Genomic DNA, 15,029 nt, shown 5'->3' with positions numbered 1-15,029 from the left:
AATGCCATTAAGACACAGCCTCCACTTCTTTTTGCCGTCCACATCAGGTGAAGTCATTATTTCGAGATGTTTGTTTACTTGCGATAACGCTATCTTCGCCGATCCAGACACAGAACAAAAGAGGAGGGAAGAGGGAAAATGCTAGTGTTGTGTAAGCTGCAAATCCGACTGAGACGTGGGAGCAGAATGATCATCATCGTAACATGAACAAACTGGATGAATTCATCTGTATCCTCGGTGCTCTCCGGCACATTCACTCTGACTGTCGTCTTTGCAAAAGGAAAAGATAGTCGTTGCTGTCCTCACATATTGTCTGATTGACAGCTACTGTAAACCGTCGGCTGATGAAAATCTTGTTCATAAAGAGATTTATTCCAGAAAAGGTTCCACTGTGGTCAAAGTGGAATCGACGTGTTCCTTCATGCACTTTGTATTGTTGAGGTTCTGTTTTTCTTGATCAGTGGCCTGGGACAAATGAAGACGACTTTGATGACCTCAATGTCGCAGGTCCGGTGGAAACCACCCTCCTGCGCACTAATGCGTCAGTCAGACGCTTGCAAATCCCTTCCGTCAGACAGCTTCCGTGTGACAAGATCCTCAAAGATAGCGTAAAATCAATTTGGGGGGAAAAGTTGAAACCTTCTAAAGGTGTGATCACAGTCCGAGGGCTGAGGGAGTGCATTTCAAACTCCAGTGGTGCTTCAGTGTCCACAAGGAACTGCTGACTGGTGTCTGGATGAGTCAGTACCGGCGCAGAGATCAACATGGCTTCTCCAGCTGTTGCCAAATGGGTCTTTGCGCCATCTATTCACAGCAAAACTGGAACAAATATGTCGGTTGATTCGAGGGAAAAATGTGCAAACACAATCCACTCCCCCACTCAATTAAACTTATTAATAGAGAAAAAAATGGTGATAACGTTTGTGCAATATGTCTTTGAGAGACTAAACTAAAACATTAAGCAGCAGCTGTCAAGTAAATTCTGGCATGTAGTGCCACCTGCCACTGTTTTTTTGTTTTTTTTAAACTGTGCATCTGATTATATGAAACACTCTTCATGTTTCCATTTCTCTGGTAAAAAAGAATTCAATCCTCCCAATTTTGTCCCCACACAATGACCACAACAACTGGGTGTTATCACACAGTCAAAGAGCCTTTGGTACCAAGTGGACTGTATTTTTTCTTTTTTTTTTTGGAAATTCACCTCGGCTTGACCATGTAATCATTGATTCCTGACTTTATATTTTCAATTTAGTCCGATACTGTTATATAATGACATGGTTTCAGCCAATTTCTCTTCATTTCCCAAATGTTTACGTTTTGAACTGAGTCCCCACAAATGGAGATGTACTTGAAAACAATTACGAATGTGGAATATCAACTTGAGCAAAAGTCGCAATATCTGATCTCTGCAGTTTCTCACTTTGTTTCTCGATCTTCTTCGATTTTCTTCATCTGTGCATTCTTGCTGTCCTTCTCCGTCCTTAGGGTCACGGTTTATTTTGCTGCAGGGAAGTCAATTGGACGCCTCCGACTGGCTGAACCCGGCGCAGATCTTGCTGTACTACCAGCAGAACGCCAGTGGGCCGTGGGTGAATGAACTGTGTGGGCGACGCCTGCTGGACCCATGTGAGCACCAGTGTGATCAAGAAACAGGTGAGCCTTAGCATTAGCACGGCATGATTTATGCTTTGAGCCACTCGGAACACACTCGCTAAAATTGAGGAGGAATTACAGCCCCTGCATGACGACGCCGGTGTATTTGGAACATTGTACCCTTCTGGAATTTCATGCAATTTGGAGGAGATGTTGTCAAATCCTGTCCAGGACACTTACTGGAATGGGGCCAGGAAGGTGTTTGCCCAAGCATTTGGTCGCTTTGTGGAATGGTGTCGGTATTTCTTGATGATGGCGAGTCTTGAATTTTCGGTAGGCACCTTGTCTTCCGAGCGCACCGCTGACGACCGCTGGAGAACGAATTGGGTGCCAACTTACGTTGCCGAACTCAACGGGCTCTATTTAAAATTTTGCTCGATACTCTTCCGTCATATGGGCGTGACGTTGGTTTTCATGTAATCATGGAATTCCCGGATGCCTTCAAGCCAAATCATATGAAGCTCCATCAAGACGTTTTCATAAAACACAACTGGTGCGATGCTGTTTAATTTTGCCATAAGGGGCATGGCAGGGATTAATAAGTGCATTGGGCGATGCCGAATAAATGTGGCCGGGCTGCTGCGAGGGAGCTTGCCTTTGAATGACCAGTAATCAGATATGGGAGAAGAAAAAAATCAATCCCCCCCCCAAAAAAAAGTCAAATGTATGATCCTCCACCCTCACATGCCATTATCCCACACTTCAGACGTGAAGCAACCGAATGTCATGTTTTCTATTCAAGCCAAGCAACCAACCGCATTCGACGTCCAAACGATGAGAAGAGTGTGCCGACAAAACAGAATTGCCAAAAATGGTGTTGTTTCATGAGCTCGTCATCCCTCTCCGCCAGTGCTTCTATTTTGATCTTGGGCTGAACTGTGCTCCCTGTGAGGCAGAATGAGATATCCGTAACCTATCTATTATACATCTGTTGTGCAGCAGAGGTCGACAAAACATTTTGGGTGTAAATGCCGCTTAATTCTGCCAGGGCAATTAAAGATAGAATACTTCATAGACTGCCGTTGATTGTTCATGACCTTCGTTCAGCGAGCTGATTATTTAGTGATGAATGAATTCCTCATCTTTTCAACAATAGGTGAAAAGTGTCTTTGTTTCTGGAGACTTTGTCTCCATCTCATTTCGCATTTTATGTTTTCCTATTTCGCACTTCTCCCCAATACTGTATGGAGCTGTGATAAAACCGCCGCGTATGTGCTCCCGCTCGCCTGGACGGTTGCATGTGCACGTGCGCGGGTGCTGCAGGGAGGTTGCTGAGTCGCTACGGATAGCTTAAGTCCAATCCTCTTTTCTGCAAGACAAGATACCGATGAGAGCCGAGATGCGCCGCGGCAACATCTGTGCTGCTTTTGCGATCCGTGAAAGAAGATGGGGGATGCTTGAACACATGGGGCCTCCTTCACTGCAGAACTTGAAACCAGGTTATTTGGGGTACCGATGCCATTTGGGCTCACGGCCATCTTTATTCTAGCGTGGCGGGCCCGGACGCGCGCGTATGTTTGTGCTATTCGACTTGAAATAAGGCTGCCTCACCGATATGTTGGTGCACGTTTGCAAGCTCTTCTCCACCAATTCATTGAATTCCTTCTATTGTCTGAAGGTTACGTTTTTATTTTTACAATACTCATAACATTGTCATACAAATACATGAACGACTTGTCCCGGCATATAGCAAAACACGTCATCAGATTACAGGGACACTTATTAAAAATGTGGTTATTTTACAGGATTACATTTATCATGTGGTGAGACGGTGCAGTCGCGTCTGCAATTGCTCTCAAATATGTTGGCCAAACAAGCTTTTTCGGAGTGAAGTGGATAACTGGACACAAGAGAGCGCCATGGACCGCGCCTCAGGTTGTTTCAAGTTTGATGTCGGCCAGCCATGAAATGAGACAGGCCAGTGGCTGTATGGTTTTGCTACAGCAGCCCCAAAGTCCACACCCCAATTCCACCCGCCATGTTCTCCTGTTGATAGACGGTTACCTTGCTTTTCGACGCGTGGCGTTTTCATTAAAGGTGTTTTTGAATTTTGAAGCTCCTCTTTGTTTTGCTTTTGTGTTTCCATCAGCTTTGTTTTGTTTGGTCAGTGTTTTCTGTTCCATGGATGATTTCTGTTATCCATACAGAGTTCTAAAATTTGCACAATTTACCAGATGGTGTAGAAGTTGGTGCTTTAAATTGGGTTGAAGTGGTTGACTGTCAGATCTTTGTCCCGCTGAGCAAAAAAGACGCTTTCTCATTGAAGCTGCTTTTATCCTGTCTGGAGGAAAATCAAGACCTGGATGGCACTTGAGTTTCTCCAATTTCAATGAAAAGAAGCCAGAAGCGCTGATGTTTGGTCCCAGTGGCCCTCGTCCCTCCCATCCTGCCGACTTGGGCCCCCGGCCCCTTATCTGAAGCCAACAATCTCTTCAACTTGAATCTGACATTAGACAGTGATTTTGAATTTGAGCGGTAAATTAGAACCGTTGTCAAATCCGGCTTCTTTCATCTGTGGCAGCCGGCCAAAGTCAAGCCTCGACTTCGGTGAGGACTTTGAGATAGGAGTCATTCACGCCTTTGTCACATCTCGGCATCTGGATGTTTGCCATGCACTTGACTTTGGAGTCAGCCAATCCTCCATGAAGCGTCTCCAGTTGGTCCAGAATGCCACTGCTTGCCTCTTGACTGGTGCTCGTAAGAGGAAAGGCGGGTCTGCGGACCAGGCACTATGAGAGGTAGCGAGAACTAAGCGGGGGCTCTGAAGGGATGGAGGCTTTTCCGTTGCCGGTCCCTCCCTTTGGAATGACCTCCCGCTGAACCTTTGGCAAACCTCCTCGCTGCCCATCTTTGAAAAAATTTTCTTTGGCTTTTAATTCAGCATGAGACTTGAGTTTTAGTTTGGGTGCTTTTGCGCTTTCTACTGTCTTCGTTATGAATTGTTTGTTGTTGTTTGAATAATTTTTGCTTCATAGACAGCACTTATATTGTATATTGTATATTGCATTAGTGGTTTTAAAGTGCTTGAGAAATACAGTTAAGTTGAGTTATGTGTCCTGTCTTATTTTAAATCGGTTTGCGTGCATCCCTGCTTAGCCTCAATGATGCCTGATTGAATCGGTGCATTTCTTTTGACAGGGGAATGCATTTGCCTTAATGGCTACATGAAGGACCCAGTCCACAAGCACCTCTGCATCCGTAGTGAGTGGGGGCCCAATCAGGGGTAAGTACACATCCTCACTTCATTTGGGTTATTGTTTGATCCCAGTGGCGTGCAAAGGGCGGGGCTGATCCACAGAACCTCATGCCCCCGCCACATCGCAGTTGACGTCACCCGTCCGATGGAATCGGTTGTGTTGTTTTGAAAGTGTGCCGACAACACCACCATGCCACTGCCCACCCTCTTTGATGAAATGGCGCCTGTCTGTGATTGATTGATGTGTGATTCCATTTTGAAAATCTTCTCTCAATGCATACCGCCCACCAACACTCTTTTATTTATTTATTTTTTTGGTGATTGATTGATGTGTGATTCCATTTTGAAAATCTCTCAACGCATACCGCCCACCAACAATCTTTTATTTATTTATTTTTTTACAGATCGGTAGCTGATTTGTTCAGTCCACTGGAAATGAAATGTCTTTAATTTAGTTTGATGCAAAACATGAACATTTGAATATATTGTCACTTTATTTTGCACGAGCTGTGAACTATTGGCAACATATGGTGACAAAATATATGACGCCACCTGTTTCATTTATTTATTTACTGAATCAAATACGTACGGCGGTCTGTATCGATATCCCACATATCCTGGCAATGTGCTTTTTATATGCCTCTGAGTGCGAGGAATGACTTGAAGTGAGACATTTTTGACTTAACGTCAGTAGGATAACACACACACACACACACACACACACACACACACACACACACAAAATATCAGCACCCTGCGTTCATTTTAGGAGGTTTATTTTAATTCTTAGCCTTTTTGTTTATTTGCTCTTGTGACCTCTCAAGATTTTTTTTTTTAATCACCATAGGCCTTGGCCTTACACCATCTTCCAGCGTGGTTTTGATCTTGTGATGGGAGAACAACCCTCTGATCGCATTTTCAGGTATGGTGAACCTGTTTTTCAGCAACATGTTCCATCATCAATGGATATGTGAGGGGTTTATATCGTGGCGAGAAAAGTCCCAGCGTGGTTTTGATCTTGTGATGGGAGAACAACCTTCTGATCGCATTTTCAGGTATGGTTTTTCAGCAACATGTTCCATCATTAATGGATATGTGAGGGCTTTATATTGTGGCGAGAAAAGTTCTGTCTGCTGTATACCTTCAAAAGCTGTCATTGTATGACAGCTTTTGAATCACGAGATGTGATTTTGTCTTAGGTTGGGGTCCCTGGTGTTCTCTGATGGCCCGAGAAAAAACTCTGTCTGCTGTATACCTTCAAAAGCTGTCATTGTATGTTGGAAGCGAGACGTAATTTTGTCTTATGTTGGGGTCCCTGGTGTTCTCTGATGGCCTGAGAAAAAACTTGAGACACAAATCTATTCAGCAAGCATGAAAGGGTATCGACTGCATTCAAATGAAACAGAAGTAGTTGAACTTGCTCCATTATTTTATCGCTATAAAGTTCTGAGAGGATTAGTTCAATGGTAGGAGGCGCGACTTCGCCAGAGTGACTCCTGACACGGCTCTGACTGATTGTCATTTTATGGGCAGTACTTCCCGCAGCTGTCGAGGAAACGGGGCCTGCCGCAGGTGCTGTTGAGGCGGTTCGATGCAACAGTCGATGAATCAGCCCTGTGTTGTGTCTGTTTTGGAACTGCAAACGCACAGCTAGCACTGCCTAGAAGATACCCACCTAACCCACTCTTGAGGCTTTGCACACTGCAAGTACTAAGACAAGAAAACTTCTCTTGAACCCTTCGCATCTTGGTCACCACCTCATCCAGCTCCTTTGCTCAGGCAGGTTCTGTTGAACTATGCACACGAAAACCAGGAGACAATCTAATAGCTTCGTCCCTCTTGCAACTCTCTAACGCGTGACTCATAATTCAAAAGCCCATCTTCGCCTCCTTCTCAATGACTTTTGATGTTGTTGTTTTTGTTAGTTTTTCCTTGGCATCCCGTGTGGTTAAAATCAGGGAGGAATGCCGTTAATATTTCTCAACTGTGGGTTTGTGGAGCCCTTTGAGACTCTTTCTGTGGTTAAGGGCTACATCCAAGTCAATAAATTGGACTTGACTCCAGGCGGAGCCCGCTTTGCACCCCTGATGCTGCGTCCCTGTGTTTTTAATTGTCATGATGACTGCAGTACCGCTTACGTTACGATTGCTTGATGACCCTGCGCGTCATTTGCACAGCTGTCATTCTTTGTTGCAACTACACTAATGTATCCTTTTATTGCTTTACGACTCTCTGGACTTGTGTTACGTTCTAAATGTTTGTGTTGTCATCATGGGCTCTTTTTGTAAGACGAGAGTGGCTCAAACTACCAAAGACAAATTCCTTGTTTGTGTGTTTGTTTTTTTTCACGCTTTGCCAATAAAGATGATTCCGAGTGTGATCACCAGCAAGTCAATCTTTGGATTGTTTGTCGCTCGCCTGCCGAGGTCTATAAATGCCAATTGACGATCTTTGGTGGGGGATTCGGGTCACGTGTTGCGCTACCGTGGGGGCCAAGGACATGCTCCTCTTTGTATCTTCCCCTCAACGTATCGGAACTTGTTTTCTCATGTCGCCCTTTGACTGTGCGCACATTTGATTGGCCTTTGGCCCACCTACACCCATTAAGATGATTCATTTTATTCCATGAAAATAAGAAAGCACCTGCCACCCCGATCCCCATCAAAACTATCAAGTTGGACCGTACGGTCTTATCTCCGTGCAAACAATTTGGTTGGTTACGTCGTCATTGTATTCAGGTTACATTTCAAAGACATGAACACTTTTTGGGCCACACTCTCTTCTGCAGATTCACGTACACCTTAGGAGAAGGGATGTGGCTGCCGTTGAGTAAAAGCTTTGTCATCCCACCCGCCGAGCTCGCCATCAACCCCTCTGCTAAATGCAAGACTGACATGACGGTCATGGAGGACGCTGTCGATGTGAGGTGAGCAATGGGAAATTCTTGCACTGTTGACTCTACGACCTTTGTCATGCCGCGTGCCGTGTGTTTACACCCGTTCGTGTGATGGAGAGTCAAATCGTTACTGTGGCTCGGTGTGTTGTGGTATTTATTCTGTGATATTTACGAACAGAATGAAAATATGTCTGGCGACACGCCGGACGACTGCTTAACATGTCGGCCTCCCAGCGAAGAGGTCCACGGTTTGAATCTGGGCTCCCGCCTTCCTGCGTGGAGTCGGCGTGAGCTCCCCGTGCCTGCGTGGCTTTTCTCCGGGTAGTCCGGTTTCCTCCCACCTTCCAAAAGCATGTGCGGCAGGTTCATGGAACGCTCCAAATTGTCCCTGAGTTTGAGCGCGGAAGGCTGTTTGTCTATGTGTGCCCTGCGATGGGTTGGCGACCACTTTCTACTGCCCCCGAAGATGGCTGGGATAGACTCCCGCGCACCCCCGCGACCCTCGTGAGGAGAAGCAGAGTAGTGGATGGATGGAGGAAAACGTGCCCAAGTTAACATGAGGCATTATCGTTTCGTCGAGAAGTAATCAAGACCTTTGTCATGCATTTCACGTGAGAATGATTTTTTTTTTCCTTCTACTCTTCCACCTTCCTACTGATCTTGGAAACTTGGAGTTTGCACATTCTCCCGGCACTCACGCGGGTTTTCTTGCCTCTCACCTGCGGATAAGTGACAATGCAGAAATGAACCTTTTCCATCCATTGTGTAAGGATTACAAGAAGCATTCATCTGACTATGAATGTCTGACGGCAACCTTTTGGCTATGAAAACAATCTTTAGAAATAGAAAGTACCCACATTTGCCGTTTTAATATTTCGACGTTTCTTCGCCGATATTTCTTGTGGGCGTTTGAACAAACAGCGTTTATTGGGTTGGCTTGATTTGCTGCTCAATCCCTGTTTTTACCTCTCATCTTTGAAGGAGCAGACACGTCTTATACAATAAAGTGATCCGAGTGGGATTATTGACGCACAGCGTGCGGAATGACACTTGCCGTTTTGAGAGCATTCTGTTCTTGCATAAAAGTACGCGTGGACAGGATGCGGTTAAGCGGGAGATGCGGGATAATGTCATTAGTGGTGAGAATTGACTTTCAAGTGTAGGCCGGAACATGCTTTGTAAACAATTTAGCGCGCATCGGCGTGTCAAATCCTGCCCTAATTTGCAGATTGTTATTTGCCCTGTGAAAATAATGCCAGGTAAAATTAGCCCCGCTTAAATGAATACCCCCACATCATTTTATTTTAATGAGCATGGAACTATTTGGACTATTTCCCCCGCCCTGTGCCGAGAGCTTGATCAACTGTAATTAGGGCCAGTGGTCCCAAGACAAAGCTGAAATCAGAAATAGATGGTTGATGTATTCTTACTCTCCGGAGAACCCCCTTTTGTACAAAACATAACATCGGGTAAGACATGTTGGGATTGCTTATGGCTGTTTGCTCGTTCCTCGCCAGGCCCCGCACCCTCTGCACAAAATAAAGAGAAGAATTGAAATGACATGAGTCATCTGAATGCATCGGATGCGATATGTCTTGCGCCATCCTGGCCAAAGCTGTTGCTAGGTCACCCATGTGAAATTCTAAATATGCTTCCGTATTATTACAGTAATACATTATTAATAGATATACGCCGTTTCTTTATTTTTCGCAACTTCGGATGGTAAAGCCACGCATTTATTTCCCAGCGTGGCAAAGAGAGAACGGCGTTGTCCGTGGACACGTCCCTCTCGGCCATCAGTAGGGGGTACCCGGGGCACGTCACCAGCGACGGCCCCGCCACCGGCACGACAAATCAGATCATGCCGGGTAGTGCGCAGCTTTACCATGGCCACAACCCCATGTTGTGCGGTTGAGCGCCAAAAATGTTCTTTCAGTGCTTGTCTAAGTCCGAGTGAGTGGGCGACGCCATTCCTGCGGCGCGCATGCGCTTCGGCACTCAAGTGCCTCCAACTGTTGGACTCCCACGTACTATAGTCGCAACGTCGTCGGACATCTTCGAGGCGCTTCGGAGCCGAAACGCTTCACCATTTGATTTCACGTTGCTAGGTCACCCAAATTGGTCCGTAGTCAGCGTATCGCGCTGCTCGTCGCGATTGGGAATGTGCGTCAGCACTAACAGATCACCGTTTGTGGCGTATTTATTCTTTTCATGTTCATTCACGGACTCGATCGCCGCATTCCTTCTTGGCAGCTTCCACGTCTCCCTCTGAGCTGTCGAAGTGACTAAGGCACGTTAATTGCAGACTAAGATGACGCTGAAGCATTTTGATCATAATAATTGGCAAATGAACTGGCTCATAAACGGCTATTTTTGTACGTACTGCCGAGCTTCCGGCGTTCGGGGCTCCTTTCATCCTCAGACAGCTGTGCCACAGAATCTCGTCATGAGAAGCTTCCAAATCGGTCGCTGTCTCCATTGACTTTCTTCAAACTCCCGACGCATAGGTGCTTGCGACTTTTGTGTATTTTTCCAAGACCGAGCCTCATCGTTCTTTTATGTAGCATGTCTGCTTTTTTCAATACATTTGAATGAGAAGTTCCTCGCTTGCGTTTCCTGCACATTTGGTAGCCTAGAGTGAATTTCATTTGGAGTAACGGCCTGAAAAATGTAGCGGACAGCAAACTGTAAAGTCTTGAACATTTGGCGGGATTTCAATCTGACAGTTTGATGAGCTCATGCAATGGACCACTTTTGAAATTCACACCACAGTGATTGCTCTCTGGATTCGGAATTGAATGAAAACCCCTTTTTTTGTTTTTCACTCTCACCGGAGTTCCAAAATAATTTAGTATTTACACTTGCTGTGCGTTTCATCATCCGCAGACACTCCGCTTAACAGCCCCCCCTTCCCCCCATCAGTGACAACAAAGCATAAAGCAAATCTCTGAGGAAAAATGGGGTTTGAAGATAGCATTTTTGCTATGAAATAAAAGGAGGCAAGACATTTGTCTTTTCTCCGATGAAAACCATGAGGGCGTGGCTTCTGCGGTGACGTGAGTGAGTGTATTTCCAAGCGAGGGCATCCTCCGGCTCCAGCACAGGTTCCCTGCCATCTTTTGCATGGCTGGAGACGGTATCTGCAGAAAGAGCTCGGATATCAGGGTTCTGGGAGAAAACAGAAATTTGCATTTTTGGTTGTTTTTTTTGCCTTGTCGTCATATTGAGTTCCACCTGTCATTCGACCGATGATTGACCAATGTGCTGACATGCTAGCAACCGTCTGTTGCCATAATGTCTTTTACAGGGAAGAATTGATGATCAGCTCGTCCTTTGACTCTTTGGAGGTTCTCCTCGACTCATTTGGACCCGTCAGAGACTGCAGCAAAGACAACGGAGGCTGCAGCCGCAATTTCCGCTGCATCTCTGACAGAAAACTAGACTCCAGCGGATGCGTGGTAAGTTGTCTGTTGTCTTACGGGACGTAGTCAACGGACCACGTAGGATTTTGCCGTGATGACCAAGGTCACGTTGCCATGCCAATAGGAGCCCGAATATGGAAGGCTCCAAACAACCAACCTTACAACACGTCAAGAAGGCTCGGTTCTCTACTCGGCTTGCCTTGCTCCACACTGCGCAGGGTGTCTGGAATCTGCAGGGTCAGGATTTGTCTGTATGAATTTCCCATAATAAAACTAAACGGTAGCCCAAGGCGGGGGAAAAAAAAAGATAATAATAATAATAAAATCCTCAAGCATTTTATGAATAGAGGGACCCGAATTACTCGAGGACGCCTTCCACCCCTTTACAGCTGCAATCACAACAGCAGTTCTCAGTCTTAAAAAAACAAAAGTTTTAGTAGTTGGGGGGAGAAAAAAAAAGAGCGCCCACCAGTAATGGCCGCGCCATGTTGACTTGCTCGGCGCCTCGTGATGGCGACCGGAGCAAATCTTTGCTGTATCTGAGAGGTACCTTGTCATCGATCCCAATGAATGCCACGTCTTTTTTTTCCTGATCGTTATCATGCGGCCCTACTTTAGACGATTAGGAAGAGCCCTGAGCTGAATCCACTTGAAGCTGAGCTCAGCACAAGGTGCTTCATTTGATTGCCGTTATTGCCTCAGAAGGTACTTGGACAAAATGTGAATGAAGTGTCCCGTCATGTTGGTCCAGATCAGGTTGATTTGAAGTTTTTTTGCAATGTCTCCCTTGGTAGTGTGATGCATTGTAATGACTTTCTCATCCAAAGCGTCTGATATTCTGTCCAATGTGTTGTACGTGTTCAATTGAGCTGATGTGACGAACACGGCGAAAGAGAGTGGAACATCAATTGACGTGACCCTCAGCAGGCAATGAGTCGGTTACAACATAGGGTGCAATTGAAACGCATCGTCTCATGATTGAACGTGCAGCTTGGAAGAGGAGCTCCCTCTCCAAGGATTTTTTATCATATCCCAAACTAAATATGTTTTCAACAATTTGACTCTTGTCGAACAAATTTCCCGTCCACGTCACAGCACACTAATTGTCCGGAGCGGTTGCGTAGCAACCAACATATGTGGCAGCTAGTTCCGTTTTTTTTTTCTTTTTTTAACTAACCTCCATCTGTTGAGGATATACGTAACGTTCCTATTTGCGCAATCATCGAGCTGTCTGCTCGTATTTTCTTTCCGCATTCTAAATCCTCTCCAACAGTCAGAAGCTGTCACGAAAAAGTGGAGTTGGTTTGGGTTCATTGTTTGCCAAATACTTTGATGAGAGACTTTCAGGTGGATGCTCCTTCCCACTTGAACTCCTTCCCTCCTTCCAAGGCACACAGCAGCTTCTGCAGATTCTGCAACTCGGTACATGCACAAGGCCACCCGCTTCATCCATTTTGCAGAAAATTTGAGACGTTTATGGTTGTGAAAATACAGTTTGTTTGGTTTGTGTATGTACATATGTGTTATGATTAATATATGGGTTCTGTCCCAGAGGTGAGCGGATGCCGCAAGAGTCCAATGCCACATGTGCGTCGTCCCGTTGGTCAAAGCACTGCTTCGTAATGTATTGATACATCAGTTGCGCCCATGCATGTTACTTTTTGGAATAGGTTTTGCACAATGTGAAATAACTTTCTAAAGTTGCACTGGAATATGCCACTGAAAGTTCAGAGAAACCTCATTGCTTTTTAAATGAAGGGATGCCAGCGTCGGAATTTCTCGCCAGCACTTTGAAGTACTGGAGCCATTCCGGCATGTCTCGACGCCGAAATGTCAAGTGGAAACTCCACTCCACTTTGAGTCAGACGTGTAGAACATTGATCTTATTGCCTCACTGGCCACTAATTGTATGCATCCTGGACAAATGAAAGACCGAAAACCGGGGCATTTCCCAAATGCCCACGAGACCGTCGGCAGCAGGCAGAGGGGCGCAATACGAAAGGACGCTTTGACCTTTCGCCTTCTCCCATCGCAAACTGAAGGAAATTGCTGCTTTTCAAAGGCCCGATTCTCTTGTTCCCAAATGTCACAATTTTGTGGGAGGAATCCCTTTCAAAAAAAAGACGGAACATGAGAGAAATGTGGGAGGTGATAATTACCTGCCAACATCAAAAGACACAGTTTCATCATGTGCTGAATAGCAGTGGTCCCGACCTTTTTGGGTGTCACGGGACCGGTGACAACCACCATTGCTTTTAAATTGCCGGTTTTAAAGCACTGCTTCTGACAAGAAAGGTAATTATAGACAAATTAAATATTTTATTAGCAGATTTTTTTCCCATTCATTTCAAACAGTGTAATTCTACTGTCCGGCAAATGTAGAATAAAACAAACTATCAAAGCAAACTACTACGAAACGGGCCAATTAGGAATGATAAATAGAGCCTATCGTAATGTAAACAATATTTTGAAGTGCTGATCCTCCATACAGCGTCAGCACCATTGCTGCTTGCAAATGTGAGTGATCAAAAGACGACGCGATTGATCGCTGCTTTCATCCGGCGGCTGCCGGCTCGTCATTAGCGACGAAACTGCTCATGTTTACGCGAGCGGGCTGTCGCGGACTCCGCTCTCATTTTCCTGCTTTTCGCTTGATCACTCGGGTGCTACTTGTTCAAATGATTCAAGGGGTTGCTTGTATTGCCTTGTTTTTGACGACCGAGCGTGCGCATCAGCTCCGTCCTCCACGTCGCTCTGTGCCAGGGGAGGAACTTGTCCAATTCGCTTCATCTTGGGAGGTCATGGCTGCCCGTCAGCTGCCCATCAATTTGTGACAAGTTTGTTCTGTTTCATTCCTCAGCTGATTCTGTCAATTTCAACTTGCAATGTTAAAAGGGCGACTGCCATTGGCTAGAGTCGCCCACGTTTCCGCCACGTCCAGTGGAGTAAATATACTCACGGCTCGCAGGTCCGTCTCTGCGTGGCGCGGTCCCAAATGGTCTGAGGCCCGGTACCGGTCCGCAATGGTTGGGCACCTCTGCTCTGTAGTTCACATCGGCGTATGCACAAACAATCTGAAGTGAAGTGCGCATTCCGAGCTAACGCCACCATTACCGACAGTATGCTAATGAATAACAAAAAGGACGAGCTCTATAGCCGATTGGTGCGGTACACCGGTGACCTGAGCGGAAGTTTTTCCTGTGGTCACCCTCCATTTGTGTCACTTCTGCCGATGCCATCACAGCTGAGTAAAGCTTTTCCTGAGCTTATCTTCAGGATGACAGGATTTGCCTGAAAGCCATCCCCAGGTGCAGCGGCTGCCACTTTAGTCAGTCAAGCCTCCAATGACGCACAGATTGCATGCACAAATTGAATGAAACCGCCAGCACACCTTTGCCGTTTACTTTGGATAAAAACACTGGAACGTGCACGATTAGCATTTCCAAACGACATGCGCTCAGAACGAGGCAGGTGGGACGCTGGTCTTTCTTACCTACAGGAATTAGCCATCTCAAAATGAATACCAATATAATCTCACTAAACAGCCCTGATATATCATCTCAATAAATTGATTTGTTGATGTCAAGAAGCAAAAAAAAAATAAAAGTTCCTGAGAAGAAGTGGGTTAGAAATCGGACAGATGGATGGATGGAACATATCCAGTCTGTTGTAGTTGGGTGGAAGTCAAGTCCCACTCCAAAGTGACATATTTTCTTACAAGACGTTTGTCTTGACTTTCAGCGGTCATAACAAATCAATCGCTAAAACCAACTGAAAAACGTATCCGGGTTGAAGGGTGGCACGTTTCAACCAGATCGGGAGAAGCTTACCCATGCTTTGATCTTGAGTAGTACTTGAT

At 45.7% G+C, this 15,029-nt stretch overlaps 1 protein-coding gene across 1 annotated transcript in view; it reads left to right on the top strand.

The window, feature by feature from the left end:
- The window catches only part of astn1 (astrotactin 1), a 115,274-nt gene that overhangs the window by 41,193 nt on the left and 59,052 nt on the right, over positions 1-15,029 (top strand). Inside the window, exons 9-12 of the mRNA XM_019869320.1 lie at positions 4,795-4,879; positions 5,700-5,774; positions 7,641-7,778; positions 11,056-11,206. Of these exons, the coding sequence (XP_019724879.1) occupies positions 4,795-4,879; positions 5,700-5,774; positions 7,641-7,778; positions 11,056-11,206 (449 nt within the window). The remainder of the gene's footprint in view (positions 1-4,794; positions 4,880-5,699; positions 5,775-7,640; positions 7,779-11,055; positions 11,207-15,029) is intronic.

Source organism: Hippocampus comes, unplaced genomic scaffold (assembly GCF_001891065.2).
Source record: "Hippocampus comes isolate QL1 unplaced genomic scaffold, H_comes_QL1_v1.1 scaffold117, whole genome shotgun sequence".
Taxonomy (NCBI): Eukaryota; Metazoa; Chordata; class Actinopteri; order Syngnathiformes; family Syngnathidae; genus Hippocampus; species Hippocampus comes.
The sequence above is the reverse complement of the archived record's forward strand: the minus strand, read 5'-3'. Positions and strand labels throughout refer to the sequence as shown.